Raw genomic sequence first — 22,773 nt, 5'->3', positions numbered from 1 at the left:
TTACTAAAGTTGAGAGATTGCACTCAGCAAGTCATATGGAACAGTATGACAGCATTTTAAAAATCTACTGCATATTTGTCAACAAAAATATTCCCCCAAGGAAGATAAGTCAAATGTAAATCACTGTGGAACAATTTAACTAATGCTGGCATCAAATAGCTTGAGAATTGAACTGTTCAGCCATGATATAGTTGCTACAGCAACAGTTCATTTGTGACCTAACATCGTGTGACCTTTTAACATGGCAGAGCCCTATCTACAGATAAAATATTCCAGGTAAAGGTCAATGTTTTTTTCACAGACAAAAATCCAACATTGGAGTTTCAATATGTTTTGAAATTATATTTTTTGATGGACTCCACATAACAGATGTGGCAAAAGCATGTTTTAAAAACTGTCACATACCCAGCAAAATCTAAGGAGTTCAATCAGCCATATATTATGCCATTCCTTTCTCATGCTCATTCCATATCAAAGCAAAAAAAAAACTCGATAAAAATTAACTATATTTTTCATTTATTATTTTAAAAATCGGTTGGCAGCAAACTACGTTCACAGGTCTGGCATCAATATACATGGTCTTCTTCGGGATTTCAAAGGCACACCCCACCAACACAATCTTCAACGTTTCCTTAAATCTGTTTGCACCTTTTATCTTGCACTCTATTATTTCTGTAATCATTTAGACGTTCCTTTTTCCAGAATTGATCAATCTCTTTTTTCACTTTATGGCTGCTACATTATTAAAATAAACTTACATTACTTTGTCTCAGATATTTACAATCTTTCAATTGTATATGTTTCTCTTGAAATACAGCAGCCAACTTTAAACCACTTTTTTATTTGCCTTCTGTAAACTCATATTCAAACTCTCCTGGCATTCTGCTCATCATCATTTCAAACCATTTGTCTTTACATCTCCTTTATTGATGTATGGCTTTGCAGTCTACTGTCTCTAATTCAATTAAACCAGTCAAACCCATACAAGCTTGTTTCCTAGTATATAATAATGATAATGCAAACAATAAATATTTGACTCTTGTTTTCCTCACACCTACTCTCTTCCACAAGTGCACACAATCTGCCCATCACAGGCTCTATTTGATTTCTGGATGATAATCTCTGCATTAACCTGTCGATTAGCAAATACAATACACCAAAGACCAGAATATTCATTCAGCCTCTTATCTCCACTGTCTAACTCAGACAGGTTGTCCCTCCCACAATCCATTCCCCAACCACAAGAGGCATAAAAACCCATGTATCCCATTTACCTATCGATCATGTCAGTCTATATTTATTTGGTGAAAATAAAATTTATTCTTCAAAATAAAATCTCCTCATAAACAGATCATAGTTGAAAAATGTTATGCGCGTGATGTTGTTTGGTGACAAGCTATTATATCATTCTGTAGGACTGACAAAAATCCAGGATGTGTCCGTGCCAATAATCCAAGATACACAATTCATGTAGAACTAAAACTAACACAAAATTTCAGAAAGCAAACAGGCCTATTAACTGAAATTTGCTGAGTTTCCATTTAAAGGAATTGTATTTGAAGAAAGAGAAAAAAAATAGAAAATTAGCTCCACTACTATTACCATAATAGAATGAAGGTTCATCCTGACTTGAAAAGTTAGGTTTATTCTCTCTCCACAGATGCTGAAATTTTCCATAATTTCAATTTTTGATTCAGATTTCAGCATCTGCAGTATTTTGTTTTTACCACAATAGTGAGCGTCACTTTGAATGAATTCCTCCTACCAACTGGGTTGGGGGAAGAGAGAAGTTAGAAGGAAAATTGGGCCAATATTTCTTCTGGAAATTAATATCAAAACTAAATTAAGAAATTTTTTGACCTGTGTAAAATATTGTGGGCTTCCACTGAAATTTACTAATTTTTTTGTAAAGTAGTCTCATTAGACTCATTCAAGAACCAATGCATTTTTTAGATAACATAATGACAAAGACATCTAGCTACCACCAGCCAATCATTTTAAAGTATTCACTGTTATCTTAGGATTTAATAAGTAATTCACTTGTCTTCAGCACTTTCTACATAGAGCCAGTTCAATGAATTGAATTTGGTTTCACTGTTATATAAGTAAAATAAATTAGTGCTATTGCATTCATGCAGAATAGTACCTAACTGAGGATTGCCATGCAGTATTTGATCTTAAGGACTGAGCTATGATTTAAATTATACATCATAGAATCAGAGAATACTACAGTGCAGAAGGAGGCCATTCAGCCCATCAAGTCTGCACCGATCACAATCCCACCCAGGCCCTATCCCCATAATCCCGTGTATTTACCCTAGCTAGTCCCCCTGACACTAAGGGGCAATTTAGATGGCTAATCCACTTAACCCGCACATCTTTGCGCATCAGTGAGAGAATCCTGAGCAAGTGTGAAATCAAAGCATAAGCAGTTGAACAATATATTAGTCAATAAATAATAACTTTATCAATATCCCACACCAACAAGCATATTCTTGTTTCTTCACTTCCTTTCACCATCATTTTCTAATCACCTTTCATTCCTCCTCACCCTCACTGTCACATCTCTCTCACTCCTTTCAGGTTTTAGCCGGTGCTGGTCTCTAAATTTCTCCCTGATGATGCAGCAGTGTATCCAGGCATGAAGTACTCAAAAATGAATCTTCCCTGTTGATAACAACTTGGACAATGAATGAGGACTAAGCACATAAGCTGCACATTCTTACCAGTTAGATGATAATGTTCCTCACTATCTGAGTCTGTAAGAGAGATCAACTCCTTCAGCAGAAGGGGATACTTCAAAACACGCTGAATAGGCTTGATCAGGTAGGACTCCAACGTTGATGAGTGCTGCTGTTTAGGATTTTGGGCATCAAGGAAGGCCTTAAAGGCTGGATTAACTTTGGCTAAACAAAAATAATACAGAAAGTAACAAATTGAAACTGGCACAAAAACAATGAAGAAACTAATGAATATTTTGTTAAAAAGATTCTATATTTAGAAAGGAAGGAGTAAAATCTTCAACAGCATCCTGTTTTGTTTAGTTCAAACCATAATTTTCTTTACATACTAAATCACTGAATTTTATGCTTACACATTTCTTAAAAGCCATTTAATATTTCTGCACAAAGCTTATCATCATGTAAGGGACATAAGGCTTTCATGATGATGTATAATATGCAATCTAAATTATGTACAAAGCTGTAATGCAATTACCTTTAACAAGGACCTTGGGAACCTTTGTGTGACTGGCACAGAATGCACTGTATAGCTTGAAACGATCAGCATAGTACAGAAATGAACCACCCAATGAGAACAGTACTTTCTGCAAGAGGAGCACACAACGATCAATTAGCAGTCTGATTAATACAATTCCAGCCAATAAACACTGATGTTATCTGTAAGTCAGTCTTCATCCTACAAAGTCTGCATTTTGTTTGAAGGTTACGAGATTTATTCAACAAAGCAATTCTACTTTCAATACATGCATACACTGGTTGGAAGAACAATGATTCCTGTTCTGAATTAAGATTCTTCTCATTCTGTCATCTGAACAAGAAATGCTACTCTGCTCACTTGTCTATCCTCCAGCCTATTTTCCAACTCCATCACTGCCCAAGAATATTGACATAACCATACTCAAATGTCACATCCATGAACTGAATCTTGCTTCATTTCTACCACTTGTTCTGAGACATTCCCCTCTAGATAGAACCTCAGATCGGACTGTTTTCCTCCTGTAGTTCCCCAACATCATTATAACCTCTACTACTGAGCTACTCAACACTTCCACTTAATTTCCACCAAATTATTCACCATCTACCATCATGCAGAGATGCTATTGGCATTGTTTCAAACTTAAAGGCTGAAAATTGGGGCACACTTGATTTCATCTTTCATTGTCATATCTGACTATGTTAAGCTTTGCAATGAGACTCTTTTCACCCACAATTTCAGCATTACCCTGAAGGGTAAGGTCAACTTGTAATACTTTCACCATGCTGATTTGTCTCCTCACTTGCAGTCTTACCCTTCTGTTCCTGATCACAGATCAAATCAGAAGTACCTAACCCAGTAGGTGTGACTGCCTCCTGGAACTAAGTCCATAGGTAACTTTCTGATGCATCACAGTGTCTGAATCTCGGGCTCCAGCTCATCAAACCTGAGCCAAGGTTCCTTGAGCTGCAGATGTGGTTGTTGTGGATCATACTGGTGTCCACCAACTCCCACCTTCAGTTATAACACATCATCTGTCTTGTCATGTTTACTGTGTTTTCTTTAACTAATGAGGTTTCAAGTTTAGAAACATCAATCAATGTTTTTTGTAGTTCAATTAAGTAGCTTCAGTTAAGCTATAAATTTAATGCAATATTTATATCTCGTCAGTACTGATTTAAACTACAGCCTCTGTTTAGAGAGATACTGTTCTCTATGAACGGTATGCTTTGTCTGTGTAGCACGCAAGAAACAACACTTTTCACTGTATACTCATACATGTGACAATAATAAATTAAATCAAATCAAAAATCTTAAAATTCAGCAACCAATCACCTACTTGCTCATCTCCTTCCCCTTGACACTGAATTCCCACCTGCACTAAGTTCCCAAGTTAGCACTTGTTCCACGTTGCATTCGAACCTTGTCATCCCCATCATGGCTAATGTATCTTCTAACTGTGTAACATTCTCAGCTCTTGTACCTTTCGATCTCCCACAGATGACTTTTATCAGTATTCTCTTTCCTGCACATTAAGCTGCCTCAGCCCAAATCTCTGGCACTCACTTTCCAAATTTTATTTCATCCTGAAATAAACTTTTTAAAGCCTACGGTCACCTCTGCTGTACTGTCATTAGTTTTGTTTAAGCTTCATCCATTGTGAAGCATCTTGAGGAATTCTTCTACATTTAGATTATATTTCAAATGTAAATTTGTTACTTTTTCAACTTACCACCCTTCCCAAGTCACAGATATCAGAATAGCCACAATGTGACTAACTCAGTTATTTTGCTAAAATTAAAGTGACATCCTCATCATCTAAACTGCCCACTTTTTAAATCTTATAGCTTGTAATTTAGAGCATAGAACATTACAGCGCAATACAGGCCCTTCGGCCCTCGATGTTGCGCCGACCAGTGGAACGAATCTAATGACCCTCTAACCTAAACTATTCCAATGTTATCCATATACCTATCCAATGACCATTTGAACGACCTTAAAGTTGGCAAGTCCACAACTGCTGCAGGCAGGGCATTCCACGCCCTTACTACCCTGTGCAAATATGGGAGGGGAAAGCGGAATCAGGATATTGAATTTGATGATCATCCATGATCGTGATGAATGGTACAGCAGGCTCAAAGGGCCGAATAGCCTCCCCATTCCTATTTTCTGTGATGCCCACTCCAATCAAATAGCTGCCAGCATGGGTATAACGGCAGTTTGATTGGGGGTTTCAAACGTAACATGGGCAGGATTCCTTATCCAGACAACAGCGAATTGGGTCAGGGAGAACTTACCAGATCCTTAGACTTAAAGGAGAGTGTGGGATTCTTGCCTTTCTTATTCAGGCACAAAAGGAAGTCATACTTGGAATAAACCTTTGGAAAACATCAATTAGGCCTCAGTTGGAGCATTGTGTCCAATTCTGAGAACCACAATTTGAGAAGTCGCTAAGGGAGGGCACAGAGGAGATATCTCGGAATGATACCAGGATTGAGAGTCTCCAGCCTGGTGGAGAGACTGGAGAAGACGGGCTGATGCATGGAGATTTGTTCAAAATCAGGAATGGTGATAACACTGAAGTTTATTTACAGGTAGGCTTACATTAACATCGCACTGAAGTTACTGTGAAAATTCCCCAGTCGCCACACCACAGCCCCTGCTCAGGTACACTGAGGGAGAATCCAGCACAGCCAATCCACCCAACCAGCACATCTTCTGGAGTGTGGGAGGAAACCAAACCCCCGGAGGAAACCCACGCAGACACAGGGAGAACGCGCAGACAGCGACCAAAGCCAGGAATCAAACCAGGGGCTCCTGGCACTGTGAGGCAGCAGCACCAACCACCGTACCACCCAACAGCAAGGAACATCACCCAGTGGCAAAGGATCAGTCAGCAGGTCGAAGGTGACTGGCAAAAGAGCCAGGAACAAGACAAGGCAATTTATTTTGAACGCAGCGAGTTGTGATCTGGAAAGCACTGTCTGAAAAGGCGGCCTTATAACTTTATTTTAGTTTTATGAGTAATGAATGACATTCTTATCTAGATTCAGTAAGAGTACCACATTGCCATACAATAGTTTTTTCTAATGGAAATATTTGCTTTCAGAACTACCAATATTTTATTTAAGGAACATATTAAAGGGCGGCCCCTATAGTAAAAGGGTGGCCCCTATAGTATAAGGGCGGCTCCTATAGTATAAGGGCGGTCAGTGGAAGAGTAGGCTGATTTAAGGATAAAACTGGAGAGCTTCTTACAGAAGTAAAAGGCATGGCTGCTGCCCTAAATGAGTATTTTGCATCTGCCTTCGCTAAAAGCAGAGGATGTTGCTAATTTTAAAAGAAGGTAGTAGAGAAGTTGAATAAGATTAAAGATAGAGCTCCTTCAAATCTTTGACAGGACTCATTCACCTGATCTGGATGGAATACATCTTCGTTTGCTGGGGCAAACTGCAGCCACGAACCACAGCATAATGATTTTGTTTTTGTAAAATTTGGGGCCCAATACTTCACTGAGAGGGGGAATAGCAGAATAATCTCCAGATGTGGAGGCTGGCTACAAAATAACCAAGACCCTTCCTGATGAATAAGCAGTCATGGATTACAGGGACAGGTGTTTATGGTTTGGCAAGGTAGAAGGTGACATCTCTAAATCATATCCAATAAACCTACATTACAGCACCCTGTGGCACAATAAGTAAGGCCTACCATTGATTAAGGCCTATCACAACAAAATCCTGCAACGGTGCATCAGCTAAAAGTGGACAAAAGATTCCATCAAGGTCTTGTTCTCAATTATCCAGGCAGATGTGACTCATGTGTCAGAAAGTGACAGACATCAGACCATTAGCATGCTCTCTAAGCCTTGTGGCCACTCATTACCAGCGACTGTGATAGTGATAACCCCCATCAATCATTTTGCCTCCAGGTCCTTCCAATTAACATATTCAGGCACTTCCAGTCAGCTGCATGTAAATACTTGAGGAAGGTCATTGATAGATTGTTTTCCAGGACTGGCAATTACATCAGCTTCACCTGTGATGAAACTAGTCAAAATAAATGGATTTTCAGTTCTGTGCCTCTGCCTGGCTTCCCAAAAATGCAGGGTGTCATCAACTGCATGCAAATATCAAAAATCTGTGCATCCCCAGATCGTAAGAAGTCTGACAACACCAGGTCCACATCATCCACATCATCACCAGATCAACAGCAGTATTTGTAAACTGCAAGGAATTCCATTTATCAACTTAGCTGGTGTGCAAACACAGAACAGGTTAAAGCAAGTGTGGCAGATTCAAAGGGAGTGGCAATGCTACTTTCATTGTGCTGCAAGCAGAACTAAGAGGTGGCAAAGGACTTTCCCTTCAAAGGTGGTTGATGAGAGCCATACAGAACCCAACCAATGAAATCCAGTGATAAAACATCAGCTATATGCCCAACAATTAGCATGCTCAAGATGCCTTTTGGATGCACCGAATGATTCAAAGGGGTTCTACAATACTGGTCAGTGAATGTAGTGCGCTGATGCAACATTACGCAACAGCGACAATTGGAACTGTACAAGAAATAAGTCATTGAGCAAAATATTGTAACCATCCACTGCACATTCTCCCTTTGGTCCCTGTCAATTCATGTCTTTCCATTCATCAACAAGCTACCTGGTAAACAAGAATGGACAATAAGGGGATGTGGTGCAAAGTTAATAAATTGTGCGTGATTCTACTGAGAACAGAAACTTAACATTTTAGTCTACGTTGAGCTACAAAGCTGGACTCTTCCTTTTCCTATTGCTCCTTGGAGATGCAATCAAGCCACTTCATCTGAGTCAGACAGGCAAGCAAAGCTGCACAGGTTTCTGTACTGATTGTTGAGATGCTCTTGGCCAAAAACCTCTAGGCTTTGGAGTCCATAACGGTCCTGCCAAAGACTGTTCTACCTGTGCAGCAGCAGACTCAGCCTTCACAGAGGAAGCAGCATATCAGGTGTTGACCATATTTGGAGAAAATGTGGGTGACAATAGATGAGAAATAGAAGTTTTTTGGTGTTCACATTTCAATGCCCCTTGTATCATCATTAATCATTGCTCTCACAGGGTACTCGCACACATTCTCCTGCCACACTACTGGAGAGCAGCTTGGTATTAATCACTGGCATAAGGCCAATGATAAACAATTTGTTATTTAATTTAAAGCACGAGGCACGTTAGCATTCAGAGACTGTACAGCTGTAGTGAAGACCGGCATGGAATAATCTGTCAGTTCTGGTCTTCATGTTATTAAAAAGATGAGAACTAAGAGGCCATGACAATCAGGAAAGATTGAACAGCCTGGATTTGATAGGATAGATACAGAAGAGATATTTTAAGGTGAGTGAAAGGAGAATAAATGCAAAATAGTCCATATAAAATCCAACAGGAAATCCAGAAAAGACCTCTTCACTCAGAGAATGGGTAGAGCGTGGGACTTGCTGCCACAAGGAGCTATTGAGGCATTCAGCATCATAAACATATGATAGATGTTGAACTGATGGACTAGATGAAAGGAATCAGCAGGCTCACGTACACAAAAACCTTCATGCACGCAGCCCAAAAGGTCTTTCTTTGTACTATGCAACTATGATTGATGGTCCATTGAATTGGCCAATGTATTCCAAGGAGGAAGACAAACACTGCATGACATCATTTATGTTTGCTTTGGATACCTCCATTCTTTCTGACATTGACAGCAGTGAACATAGAAGGCCTGCATGTACATTCAGATTTACTGTTCCCCCTCAATATTTATCCTTTCTTTTCCCCATGACTTATGGGTACAATACCAGTGCCCAACTGAGAAAAGCTTGGAAAGGAATGTGCTTTCTGGCACAGACTGCTACCACTGTCTGCTCTTATTCATTCAAGACATGAGATCCACCAAGTGGGACTGTATACCACACTCACTGGCACACACCAGAAGCATACAAGTTGGTAGTAAAATGAGTTAGCTTTCCATGTTTAAATTGTAGATTACAATGTGTCAAAATATCTTCTGGGTTCCAACCCACTATCACATCCCTCCTTCACTGCACGTTAGCATTTAGAGACTGTACGGCTGTAGTGAAGACCTGCATGGAATAATCTGTCAGTTCTGGTCTTCATATAACCCTCCACTCAGTAAGGTCTTGGGCCCCATATTGTACAAAAGCAAAGACATTATGCTAAAACATTATAGAACATTTAGACCCCAGTTAGAGGACAATAGTGAATCTTGGATGAATGCCAAAGCCTTGAAAAGGATTTACACGAATGGCAGAGATTAAAAAAACTTCAGCTACATGGAGACTTCAGCCACACAGAGGAACTGGGGTGGGCTTTCAAGCAGGATAGTTAATAAGAGATTTTGTGGTGCTGTTCAAAATTGTGAATGGTTTCATTACAGTAAATAAGGAGAATCTTTGGTAACCCAAGGACATGGATTTAAGGAAACATTTTATTTAATGTTCTGAACTGAAAAGCACTGCCTGAAAAAGTAATTGTAATAAATTCAATAATAACTTTCAAAAGGAATTGGATAAATATTTGAAAGAAAAAAATTGTTGGATAATGAGAACGAACAGGAGATTGGGATTAATTGAATAGCTCCCTGAAAGAGCAATCAAAGGCAGTGGGCAGAATGGCCTCATAGTGTACTGTATTATGGTAGGATGCTATGAATAACTGGATTTATAGTAGCCAATTTAAGTTTTCAATTTGCATTCATACAAACCTAAAAATAATACAGCCAGGTAGTAACAGCAGATGTCACATGGAGCGTAGTGATGCAACGTCCTACAGGTTTTCTTGAACTTTACAAGAAACATGAATATCATCTTAGTCATATAAAAGACTATTAAAACACCTACTGGGTTCTGCCTTTCTGCTTGTGCTATGGATTTTTCATACAAACTTGCGTCATGGATTCTTTCAATATGATTTTTCACCAACTCTTGTCATTGTTTCACTCCTTTTCCAAGTGAGATTTTACTTAGTGGAAAAAAACGATCAAAGCCATAACAGAAAAAGATACAAGGGGGAAAATCTGCATGTCATGCAGAAGAAACTGATCATAAATTGGTGAACTCAGAAACAATTTTACCTTGAACTGATTAACTGTTTCAAGCTTTTCGAGGTCTGAAACCAATCGTACACCATCTTCAAGTGTTTTCAAGAATTCCACTTGGAACTGAACCATTTCTCTCAAGTTTCCAAAAAGTACATCAAGCTGAAATATAAACAAACCAAAAGCTTTATTCACACAACAATAATAAGTGGGTGCCTTTTGGCACAGTTGTTCGAAAATTATTTTCATTACCTCATCTTGAGTAAGAAAGACTTCTTTCTGCAGAGGTTTCAAATATTTCTCCAAGAGAAAATTCAGATCCTGTGAACCAAACATCAGACTTTAGGCAGATATACAAGAAATGATTTTGAACCTTTTTTTCAGTAAAAATTCTCAAGTTTAAAGAGTGAGCCTAAACTTACACTTCAGTGCACTAGGTTTAACCTCTTCATAAATCCATACTTGGGTTCCAACAAAGTTAAGCTAGAATTGCTGCACTTTATTTTCCAAGTTTGAAAAATTAGCAATTAACAGATCAAAGTAACATTCACAAGTAATTCACAGCAATTTCCACAGAGACAGCTTCTGCATCATTTCAAACTGATCTTCTTAAAAATATATGTATTTAAATGTTCACTAAAAGCAAAAAAATGCTGGAAATATCTCTTTTAAAATAATATTTTGTTAAAAATACTTGCTGCTTAAAAGCAAATCACAGAATAAAAGGGCTTAAATGAAACATATTTGTAACACAACATTGCCCCTTAATGTCCAAGATGTGTCAGTTAGGGGGATTAGCCATGGGAAATGTGTGGGGTTACAGGGATGGGTGGGGCAGAGGACCTGGGTAAGATAGTCTGTCAAAGAGCTGGTGCAGACTTGATGGGCTGAACTGCCTTTTTTACACTAAAGGGATTCTATGAAATGTCTGATAAATTACAAGCACAAACAGGCACAATCATTATAGTTTGATGAAATTAGCTCCTAAAGCACTGAAGTGTTCTCATCTTACTATAGTATAAAAGAATCATAGATTTTCACTCTAAACGTTGATACTGTAAAATGACTGAGGAATATTGAGGAAGGGGTGCCACAACCTGAAATCAGTAGTTAGCTCCATCCTTCACTGAGCAGACAGGTAGTTATTTTGGTTTATTTTAAATACAAAGGTCACAAAGATATTCAGTTTGCCCTCTCAAAACTTTCAATTTTCCTCTTTTGAAGGCAGTTACACATAGGAGGATATGACTCTCGGAATAACTGTCAGCTTCCAGTAAATTGCCCAAGTAGCTATTCTTCATGTGTCAACCCTGTTATTAGCAGATTAATCTTCCACAGAGGACATCAGAGGAAAATCTGATTATATCTTATCAGACATCCACACACTCAGTACGGCATGATCACTAGATAACAAATGGGAACAAAACTTCCCAATTTCTTTTGCTCTCGCAACCCAGAAGTAGTAAGGCAAATGATGGAGTGTCTCTGCTACCTCAAAGTCTGGCAATCCGCACAATTAAAGCTGAAAGGACAATATTCTGTTGGAGGGGGGGGGGTTGGACAAAATAGACAAATTTAAACAGAAGTCTAAAATCTTTTGCATACACAATACTTAAAAACAAGATAATAAACCACCTATTAAAAATCACATTTGTCTTTTTCAAAAAAAATCAATTCCTGTCACTGCTACATCCTGTGCTCCCACCTTTACATATGTCTGTTCTGTTTCCACTAGTTCACAAATGACCTTGCGTAGTTTATCAGCATCAGTTAGTTGTCGAGCTGGTACTTGGTGGGGTAAAGAATCCAAAGGCTGTGATGACATGTCGGGTGGGCTTAATTCATGCAGACCACGACAAAATGCTGTTACTTGTTCTGTACTCTAGACAAGAAAATAAGTATTTGAAGTTTACTTTTAAAATAGCTTTTGTTCCAAAAAGTATATTTAAACTTTCAATGAAATAGATAATATTATCATATTTTATACAATTCCCAGAGTGAGGTAATGTTCAGGGATGATACCTTCCACTGTGTTCCTCAGCTTGCAGCTATATATCAACAATATAACACATTTGATTTAATTGGCCTTAAAAAAAACCTTCATCCTGTCAAATGTTTATAAAATCTGCAAGAGAAGAATTGAAAGTACATACTTACTAAGTTGTTGAACCATGATTACCCAAACCAATACATCAAATGCTCACTACAGATATAATCTGTTTGAATCCTTGAGGATAATTTGACGAAGAATTTGGATGCAACTGGTGTTAGAGGATCAAAATCACAGTCCGCTGCAAGAATTCAGAGTAATATCATGATGTCAGCCAACATGTCACATTGATTTGATGCCAACACCACCATTTTGGAGCTCAATGAACAGGGAAGAGGAGTGGGTGAACAGAAGGTTTCCCAATAGCAAGTTTCTCAGTAGCAGGTCCTTTCCACCCAGGATATTCAGGAAGCAATTCTCCTACATGAATCTCAGTGAGGAACAATGGGTGAGATGCCTACACCTCACTAAAAACACCTAAAATCTGCCACCTCTCAGCAGCATCACAGCAAGGCAAGCATTGTCTTGCTAGTAACTGTGAAAGTCATCATGGTGTGAACATGGCTCTTTCCAGGCTGGAAGACATTTGTAACATTTCCATCCACCATTAGGCAAGGGAGATCACTGATGGGCTGTATTCAAAGTGGACAGACTGTATTTCATTCTCTCTTGCCAGAGACTAGCAGGCACAGCGCACAGGCAGCTTCGCTAGGATTGTAGGGTTTTGAATGCTGCCATTTTCTACAGGTGCTTCACTTTGTAGGTGCCGCCTATAAATTCTGAGATGTACCTCAGTTATATTAACTTCCCCGCCTAGATGGTGTGCAACCATACACAACAGATCATTCAGATCAATACCCGGTATCTTGGCATGCCTTAATTCTGTGGCAGACTATTGTGCTATCAGCCTACCATAAAAAAAAATCAAAAGGTGGCTCCTGGGTAACAAGAGCCATCTGCTGATTACATATGGCTGATGACTACAGCATGCATACAATGAAAGCCATGCTGCCAAATGAAACATAATAGACCAAGCACTAGCACACTAAAAGTTGCCACTGCCTGAGCTGCTCTGGAGGAGCCCTGCAGCGCTCAGTGGAAAGGATGTCAAGATTCCTGATAGGCTGCTCTACGCTGCACGACCTTGCAGTCAGAGAGGCACAGTGCCTGTCACAAGCTGCTCTTCTAGCAGCTGAGCAACAGGAGGATGTACAGGGAGAGCAGGAAAAGCACAGGCAACTTAGACAACTCTTTGCTGCCTGGGATATGCATAAAAAACTCTTCAGTTCATTCACAGAATCCCTACAGCACAGGAGGAGGCCATTTGGCCCCTTGAGTTTGTACTAACTGCAATCCACCCTAGGCCCTATTCCTCTACTTCTGTAAATCCCCCTGACACGAGGGTCAATTTAGCATGGTTAATCAATCTAACCCGCACATCTTTGGAGTGTGCCCCCGTTAATGAATATTATAGTATCTATTTGCCACAATGTCAAAACAAACAGTCAACACAAAGTAAAATTTCAAACCAAATTTATAAATCAAAGCATGCCATGTTGCATACAAACATCAACAAATCGCCCTTATGTATTTCCTTAGTGTCTATTTTTAGTGTGCCTTTGTCTATCTAACTGTTCCTCTGCGGTTTACCCCAGTGGCCAAAGCATGGCTGATAGAAGGCGGCTGACTTTCAATGGGGAGATGTCAGTGGCCATGGAGGGTGACTTTGAGCAGCTCTGAACCCACAACTTTGGATTGCAGTATTCCAGCATGAGCAGCAACACCTTTGGGCAATAGACCAGATGGGTTTTGATGGCAATCAATAAGGATTTTGTGGTCATTATAATTGAGAATAGTTTTTTCTTCATTAATTCCAAATGATTTTTTATGAATTTAATTTAAATTCCATGGTGAGGTTTGAAACTATGTCCTCCGAGTATTAGCAGGACCTCTGGATTACTAGTCCAATGACATTACTACTATGCCACTATCTCTTCATTATACAACAGAAGTCAGAGCTTTCAATGCAGCACCTGACATTGCAGTGCGTCTAGGTTCACCATAGTGCTAATGAAGTTGTCCGCCATGTCCACTTGGGAAATGGTTGGCTCCAAGTCGCGTGCATAATCCTATGCAAAATTGATGCCGACCCCTTCACAATCCATTTCATTGCATGCAGATACCTGAAGGCTTATTGCTGCACTAACATTTTGCCGTGCAATGCCATCTTCTATAATCTGTCTCATTGAGTGCCCATCCGAATCCTCTGTGACAGAACTTGTGTATGATCGCACCCTACAGTAAGCAGTCACCTGCACTGGTAGCAGGCCACTTGTGCCCAAATACCACTATGTCCAGATCCTCCTCGTAAACTTTATTCTAAATGATGTAAGGTGTCAGTATCTGAGTGATACTGTGAGATCAAGTGTCAATGTTTCTTCATCATCATGGTCTTCTTGCTGTTCCACCACTGCCTAGCCAGGTTACAGACCCTATGTATCTGAAAGGAGAAAGGTACAAGGGTACAAGCAAGGTGAGAGGAAGTAAACGGTGCATGCTTTACCATCTACACCTTTTAATTAAGCATAAATTGTGGATTAAAGAGGAAATGGGATGTGAGGAGGAATATTCAGTATGAAGAGAAAGTTGTTTTTATATTTTGAACCCTACCAGTAGATAAAGACCATTTCCTTAGAAATAGCTGCTCCAATAGTAGCCAGCACTACCCTCCATTGGGATAAGGACATGTAGTCCTAACAGTCCCCTGCTAGTTAGTGCATGCTATCTTGGCTAATTCAGCATCTTGTACTGCATGAAGGAATTGTTCATGTTTGAATGATAGGGCTTTCATGGTCGAATAACTGGCAGCTGTTTGCAAGTTGTGGGATGTGGATATGAGACTTGCAACAGTGCAAAGTGAGATTGAGAGGTGGGGTGAAATTATGAACTTTAGGTATGGTTATGCTTGATAGAGATACATGATGGGGGTATGGTGCATTGGGCAATCTGAAAGGCTAGTGATGCAGTTGGTGGCACACTGCATTTGAAAATGTATTCACTAACCTTGACCACTTGTGCCTGGTCATTGAACTTTTTGTGGCACTGCATCTAGGCTCTCGGGACTGGACTGCTGGTTCCCGATTGTCATGGCTAGTCCTGGTATCTTCTCAGAATTTCCTGGAGGGCCTCACATCCCCCTTTAGATAAATGGCATCTCTCTTCCTTTGGTGCCTCTTTGAGCAAGTCTCCTACTACAGCATCAGCAAACTCTGAAGCCTGCTCTCTGCCATGTTGAATTGTTCATCTCTCTTTGCTTGATCAGAATCAGTTATAGAATGACTTGCAGCAGCTGTTCCAGCAGCTATACCTCTCCACTTTAAGAGGCCCTGACTCACTTTAATTCCAGTTTGCTTTCACTCAAGTTGAACTCTTACGAGTTTGGACCTCCTGCTGAGGCAAGCAATTACTCAATAGCACAGTTAGAGCTACACGCACGCTGCAATCATGTTAATTAGCAGGCATACACTGTTGGCAAACTGCATACATTGGAAGCAATGTTAACTCCACATAGCATTCCCTCTGCCCGTTTTCAAATTTAGCTCCCCAATTATTTTTCAGGAACAACAAAACATGTGTTTAAATTGAGAAAAACAAAGTACTTTTACTCTAAAATACTATCCAAGATTGCTATTTTCAATTTTTTTTGTTCCTTGCACTTACCCACTTTGTTAAGTCTTGTTCTGTGCCCGAAAGTTGCACTAAGGATCCAGATTATCGTTGAACTCCACAGAAACTCACTCCATTGATTAACCCAAATACTAGCTCTTTAGGGAATCCAAAATTAAAACCAGCTAGTTTCTACTTAATGTAAATTCTAGAAGAAGCACTGCCTGTACTGTTAAGAGTAAAAAATGCTTTTATTTAAAAAGGCGTTGCTTGGAGGAGGAAGAGGAAGTAATTTACTTTGAAAATACCCAATGCTGTGTTTTCCTTCTTTTTGCACAATTCTCAAACCAGACATATCTTGCATACATTCTGTGATAATGGAATTCTTGAACATTCACCCAAAGTATTGGTTCTTAGTCAGTTAACAAGAATATATATTTTGCTAATTTGGGCTTTTCACAGATCTACAATTGAAAGGCTAACTTATTTTTCCGTAAATACAATTCCACAGCAGTAATATAAAATATACATTTAAACTTTGCAAGACTTTGCCTTTGAATCTTACAACAGAACACAATTGTACAAATATTTAACTCACTTTATTGCCATTTTTCTCATTATCTGAGTGCTGTTTTAACCGATTATAAATGGGTTAATGTATCCATTAAAACAGCAGGGAAGGATTTTTTTTTAAATTCCCATTCATCCATGGGGTGGCAAGGTGGCACAGTGGGTAGCGCTGCTGCTTCACAGCGCCAGGAACATGGGTTCAATTCCCAGCTTGGGTCACTGACTGTGCAGAGTTTACACGTTCTCCACGTGTCTGCGGGGGTTTCTTCCAGATGTTCTGGCTTCCTCTCTCAGTCTGAAAGACGTGCTGGTTAGGTGCACCGGCCATATTAAATTCTCTCTCAGTATACCTGAAAGGTGCCGGAGTGTGGTGATTAGGGGATCTTCGCAGTAACTTCATTGCAGTGTTAATGTAAGCCTACATGTGACAAATAAACAAACGTTTCACACTTTCTTCATGTACCAGTTAAAGTGTGAAATTCCGTGATTAATGCTTTTTCAGAAACAATTTTCATTATTAAGGTAGCATTAACCTGCCAAGGAACAATGGGCTATGCCATTTCAGTTAGGTCTCTTGATGGACCTTACAGCGGAATAATGATTAGCATTGGAGTCATTTTACATACTGCCCCTTCTTTAAGGATCTTCTGCTTTCTTTGTGACTTTAGCAACAATAATTTAGCTGCCTGTCCCGAAACAGAAAATTCTACACTGACTAATGTAATTTTAAAAAACCTGTGTGATGGAAGTGGTGGGGGAGTTGTGAGGGGTGGTGGTACGGCAGGCAAGAGAATGACTTAATGAGTATGAGTGAAAAATACAGGCATACAATCTAATTGCAAGATCTAAACTGGCAGCTTTCCCGTGGAATATGCCTACAAGCTGTGGCTGCCCGATCCCCACCTCCTTCTTAGCTTGAGTACCACCAGGTTTATTACCGTTATGAGGAAAATATTGCCAAAGCAAGAATGCAGGTTTCAGCAAGAAAAAGTCACAATCCAGAACAGCAGCATTGGGCGGACACTGTGGCCTAGATCAAGAGTGGCAAGAAAATGGGATTTACCAATAGGAAAGTTAAAACCACTTCTTATCAACACAGAAAACAACTGGAAAATTACTGATATCCCATTAAATGGGTGGAAGCAAAGGAAATAATTCCGGTAATTATACTATCAAATAACAAAGTGACACTATTCCAGCTGAGTTGAATCATTGGTTTAAAAATCTCGTAACATCCTTTTTTGAATTCTGTCCAATAGAAAAATCTTTAAATTCTCTCTTTAGTTGCTCGAGCACGCTTGAAATGTTTTAGGAACTGCAGAATGACCAAATTAAAACCACTGAAATTAAAATAATCTTTGAGGACAGTTAGATTGCTCCAGTAAAACTCCAAGCAGTTTAATTTGGTCTGTTTAAATAAATTAGCCTCCATCAAAATTCTAGTTCTTCTTTAAATATATAAACTAGTTCAACGATCGAAGTTTCAAGCCATTATTAGACTTAGTCAGGATAGTATTGCTTCTAAAGGATTGAGGGGGATTCTGATACACCATCTTATCCTGTGGTTTACTGTATCCTTGCATCCTCATATCAGCACAAAATGCTGAAAATATCAAGGCTGTTTGGAGGTACTATTTGGCTGGAAATTTGTATAGTTTATACTGATCAAAATTCCAGTTATTCCCATAAAACCTGCCCAACACTTGACTCTGTTTAAGCTTCAGTGTCTGTCGGTCCAAAGAATTCCAAACTCCCTAAATTATCCATTTTTCCCTGAAGTTTTAAACTTGAAGAAACATTAATATTCAAGTAACAGTGTAATAAACTTACTCAGATGCCGGGAGTAGCTTTATTACAGTAATAATAACACCATCAAATCAAACACTTCCAAAATACCAATCCTTCACTGTTGTGCTTTTTGCCAATTTGATTCAGCTTTTTCCAACAGGCAAGTCCCAATCCAGGATTTGAACAAATAATTTAGACTGACAGTCTAGTCCAATACTGTGGGAACGCATTACTGGTACTCCATCCTACATGGGAGAAGATGTTAAATGTAGATCATTTCCACCTATTCCAGTGGTTTAGAAGAACGCTCAAGGTCTATTGCTATTATTTTGTACAAATCCAAGGGGTTCTCCAGCATTCTAGCCAAAATTCCTCCTTCAACTAATGCTACCAAGAAAGAAAATGGCTCATTTTCTTATTGTTGTTTGGGTAAATCTTGTTCTGTCCTGAATGCTTACACCTATACATTAGCAGTTGCTGTTATACCAAGTAATTAATTGTACATGAACATGTACTCGCTGCTGAGGAAGGTACTGGAAGCAGATACGATAGTAACTTTTAAGGGGAGTCTTGACAAATACATGAACAGGATGGGAATAGTGGGATATTTCCCAGAAGAGTAGGGGGTTTTAGTTCAGTCAGGCAGCATGGTCGGTGCAGGCCTGCAGGGCCAAAAGGCCTGTTCCTGTGCTGTAATATTCTTTGTTCTTTGAAGTTTCTGCAAATGTGCAATAATCTAAATACTGGATGATGAAATGGAGTTTTGGTTTCTTCAACACAGGGAGAGAAAAGTTGGGTATGAGGTGAGAGAGTAATAAAGGGGAGAGATAAAAGATAAAGTACTATTGTAGTTACTGACTTACTGTTGCAATCATTATCCCATATATGTAACTATATTTAGAACTTCATTTGAAAAATATTGAACTCTCACAAATTTGATTGAGATTTTTGAAGGGGTAACCAAGAAGGTAAACGTGGGCAGTCGACATTGTCTACATGGACTGTAGCAAGGTCTTTGACAAGGCACCACATGGTAGATTGTTGCATAAGGTTAAATCGCACGGGATCCAGGGTGGGGTAGCCAATTGGATACAAAATTGGCTTGATGACAGAAGAGACGGTGATTGTAGAGGGCTATTTTTCAAACTGGGGAGGTCTGTGACCAGTGGTGTGCCTCAGAGATCAGTGCGAGGTCCACTGTTACTTGTTATTTATAGTAATGATTTGGATGAGAATTTAGGAAGCATGGTTTGCTGATGACACCAAAATTGGTGGCACAGTACACAGTGAATTTTTTTTTTCGGATTGCAACAGGATCTTGGACCAATTGGACCAGTGGGCTGATGAATGGCAGATGGAGTTTAATTTGGATAAATGTGAGGTGATGCATTTTGGAAGATCAAATCAGGCCAGGACCTATTCAGTTAATGGTGGGGGTTGGGGAGAGTTATAGAGGTGGGGGTTGGGGAGAGTTATAGAACAAAGATCTAGGAGTACAGGTTCATAGCTCTTTGAAAGTGGAGTCACAGGTGGACAGCGTGGTGAAAAAGCATCCAGCATGCTTGCTTTCATTGGTCAGAACATTGAAAACAGGAGTTGGGGCGTCTTGTTGAAGTTGTACAAGATATTAGTAAGGCCATACTTGGAATACTATGTCCAGTTCTGGTCACCCAATTACAGAAAGGATACTATTAAACTAGAAAGAGTGCAAAAAAGATTTACTAGGATTCTACTGGGACTTGATGGTTTGAGTTATGAGGAGAGGCTGGACAGACTGGGACTTTTTCCTGAAGAGTCGGAGGCTTAGGGATAATCTTACAGAGGTCTATAAAATGAGGGCCATAGATGAGGTAGATAGTCAACATTTTTTCCCAAAGATAGGGGAGTCTAAAACCAGAGGGCATAGGTTTAAGGTGACAGGGGAGAGATACAAAATGATCCAGAGGGGCAATTTTTTTTCACTCAGAAGGTGGTGAGTGCCTGGAACGAGTTGCCAGAGGCAATAATAGAGGCAGGTCCAATTTTGTCTTTTAAAAAGTATTTAGACAGTTACATGAATAAGATGGGTATAGAGGGACATGGGCCAAATGCGGGCAATGGAGACTAGCTTAGTGGTAAAACTGGACAGTATGGACAAGTTGGGTCGAAGGGCCTGTTTCCATGCTGTAAACCTCTGACTCTAAAAACCTGGTTATCTGGTACTTCTCATGATTCCTTATAGTGGCCCTTTATAAATCCAGGTTTTTCTTATTTCCTCCTCCTCTTCAATAATGATAGGGACAGGATTGGGTTACTCAACTGCTACAGCCTGTTCTGCCTTTCAGTTAGATTATGGCTGATTTGCACTTTCACTCTATTTACTTGTTTTGATCCTCTTTCAGTCATTCTTTGTTTTGAGGTGATTTAGATTTTCTAGCTTTGAAGGGTTAAATGGGTTTGCCAGGCTAACACAATTCTATCTTAATGGCAAAGCCATATATTATAATATTCATGCCATTCTAAGTAATGTAACTTGCAATGAGCAATGCAATGGCAGATGTGTTAGCAATTTCTTAAAAGTGCATACAGATTCCATGCCTCAGGTACTACATTCTGTCATAGCTACAAAACAATTTTAAAATGCTATCTGCTTCTGACCTGCACTTCTAAACTCCAGAATAAAATTGATGAGTATTCCTATCTCTAAAAAGCAATTCAAGTTTGAATGGCCTTGTATTTGTTTATTTGGTTAAAATTTGAGGCTTTATTTGGACACAAGTCCACTTTAGCAGTGTGGCACATGACATTACACTTTTGTCATTATTCTAAAGCAATATTTCTTGTGAGAGAAGTGATAAGTGATCCGCACTTTAAAAATGAATCTGGTGAATTACACTTCAAAGAATCAAAATTACACATATATTTATATATAAAAAAGATTGAAAGAAAGATTTTCCTGATAAATGTTTAATCTGGTCTCTTCTCAAGAAGAATTTACAAGCAACTGTCAATCTACAAAAACTTTTAACAATTCTCAAATTAATCTTGGACTATGCTTACTTAGTTGGATCACTTTCTCCCAGGGACCATCTCAGCAACGGTTTAAAAGGATAGCTTAACCACAGCTCCGTCTTAATAGCTAGCTGATCACTTTTGAACAATACCACAGGCAATGAGCTATTTACGTGTAAAAAATGTGGCCTACTTTGGTGTTAATCTAATTCTCATAATAAACACTCATGTAAACGGGTTTGCAATGCTTCTGGCATTTAAAACCATGAATCTCACTCAAAGTTTTGCTAACGATGATTGCTCTTTATGTTCCACATACAAAAATACTAAAACTTCCGGTATTCCAGACCCTGCCTTAAATGTATTTTTAAAATATTCATGGCCTGAAAAATTGATTGTTCTGTCCCTAACATTGCTGCCAGCATTTTATAATGACATACTAAACAGCTGGGTTATTCCAGAATACATTCAATCACGATGACCTATAGATTTTCTTCACATCATGCTTAGCTAAAATTGTCCTTCCTGACGTTAGAAAACAGCTAGAATAACTTTCTAACTAATCTCATTTTTACACAAATTTAGTTCAAAAGGAAAAGTTATGCTAACATTGAAGCATACTGCTCATTCAAATCACATGGATCTTATTGAAGAAAATTTACTTCACTACTGGTTGAAAGTATTATTAGATTTTCATAAGAAAGAAAAATGGCAACTTATTTGTTGCCATATAGCAATAGTTAATTAAACTTTATTAAAAAATGTGCAATGCATATTGAAAGGATTTCAAAACCTAAGCAATAATCCTGTGCCTTCAGGTGGACAGAGCCAAAGATAATTACCCTATTGGTGAATGATGACTTTTTCAAAAGCAGTATACTCTATGAAAAAAAATTAACCAAGAAATCTTTCTATTTTATAATCTCATATCTAAGGCACAACTTCAGAAAATGAGACCTGATGCGTATAATATTGTATTCAAGCCATCGAGGCTGATGGCAGTATCAAATTATTCACATTGACTTCAAAAAGAATAAAACCACTCACTCATCTCTATTCTCATTCCTATTTGCTGTGTTTATAATTTAATTCCAATTAGACTGGAGTGGCTTCCTGTTCATAAACATTAAGGGCAGAACAACAATCAGCTTGCAAAATGTGTGCAGTTAGATAGAATGCTTTGTCACACTGAAGAGTAGGAATTGTTCAGTCAGGCAAAAAAGGCAGGCTACAGGTATAGAAATATATTGCTAGATAAAATGCAGTTTGGGCAAATTAGTAAACCATGCTTGCACTGATTTATTGTTTAATCCTGAGAATAAGGCCAACTAAAAAGTACATAAGAAATAGGAGAAGTAAGTCATTCAGCCCTTCAAGCTTGTTCACTCCAATCAGTAAGATTATTGCTGATCTAAC

At 38.9% G+C, this 22,773-nt stretch overlaps 1 protein-coding gene across 10 annotated transcripts in view; it reads right to left on the bottom strand.

Annotated features, from left to right (window-relative positions):
* Nucleotides 1-22,773, bottom strand: part of LOC145353309 (rho guanine nucleotide exchange factor TIAM1-like) — a 324,742-nt gene that overhangs the window by 22,075 nt on the left and 279,894 nt on the right. For 9 of the 10 annotated variants that reach the window (XM_080203944.1, XM_080203943.1, XM_080203950.1 and 6 more), the window contains 5 exons: nucleotides 11,998-12,174; nucleotides 10,545-10,613; nucleotides 10,329-10,454; nucleotides 3,217-3,325; nucleotides 2,727-2,906 (listed from right to left, as the gene is read on the bottom strand). In XM_080203944.1, coding sequence (XP_080060070.1) covers nucleotides 2,727-2,906; nucleotides 3,217-3,325; nucleotides 10,329-10,454; nucleotides 10,545-10,613; nucleotides 11,998-12,174 — 661 coding nt within the window. Of the gene's footprint in view, nucleotides 1-2,726; nucleotides 2,907-3,216; nucleotides 3,326-10,328; nucleotides 10,455-10,544; nucleotides 10,614-11,997; nucleotides 12,175-14,654; nucleotides 14,673-22,773 lie in introns of those variants that run through there. The other variant, XM_080203953.1, reaches the window with a different exon arrangement.

This window comes from Carcharhinus amblyrhynchos, chromosome 15 (genome assembly GCF_965287045.1).
Source record: "Carcharhinus amblyrhynchos chromosome 15, sCarAmb.v2.hapA, whole genome shotgun sequence".
NCBI classification, from domain to species: domain Eukaryota; kingdom Metazoa; phylum Chordata; class Chondrichthyes; order Carcharhiniformes; family Carcharhinidae; genus Carcharhinus; species Carcharhinus amblyrhynchos.
The sequence above is the reverse complement of the archived record's forward strand: the minus strand, read 5'-3'. Positions and strand labels throughout refer to the sequence as shown.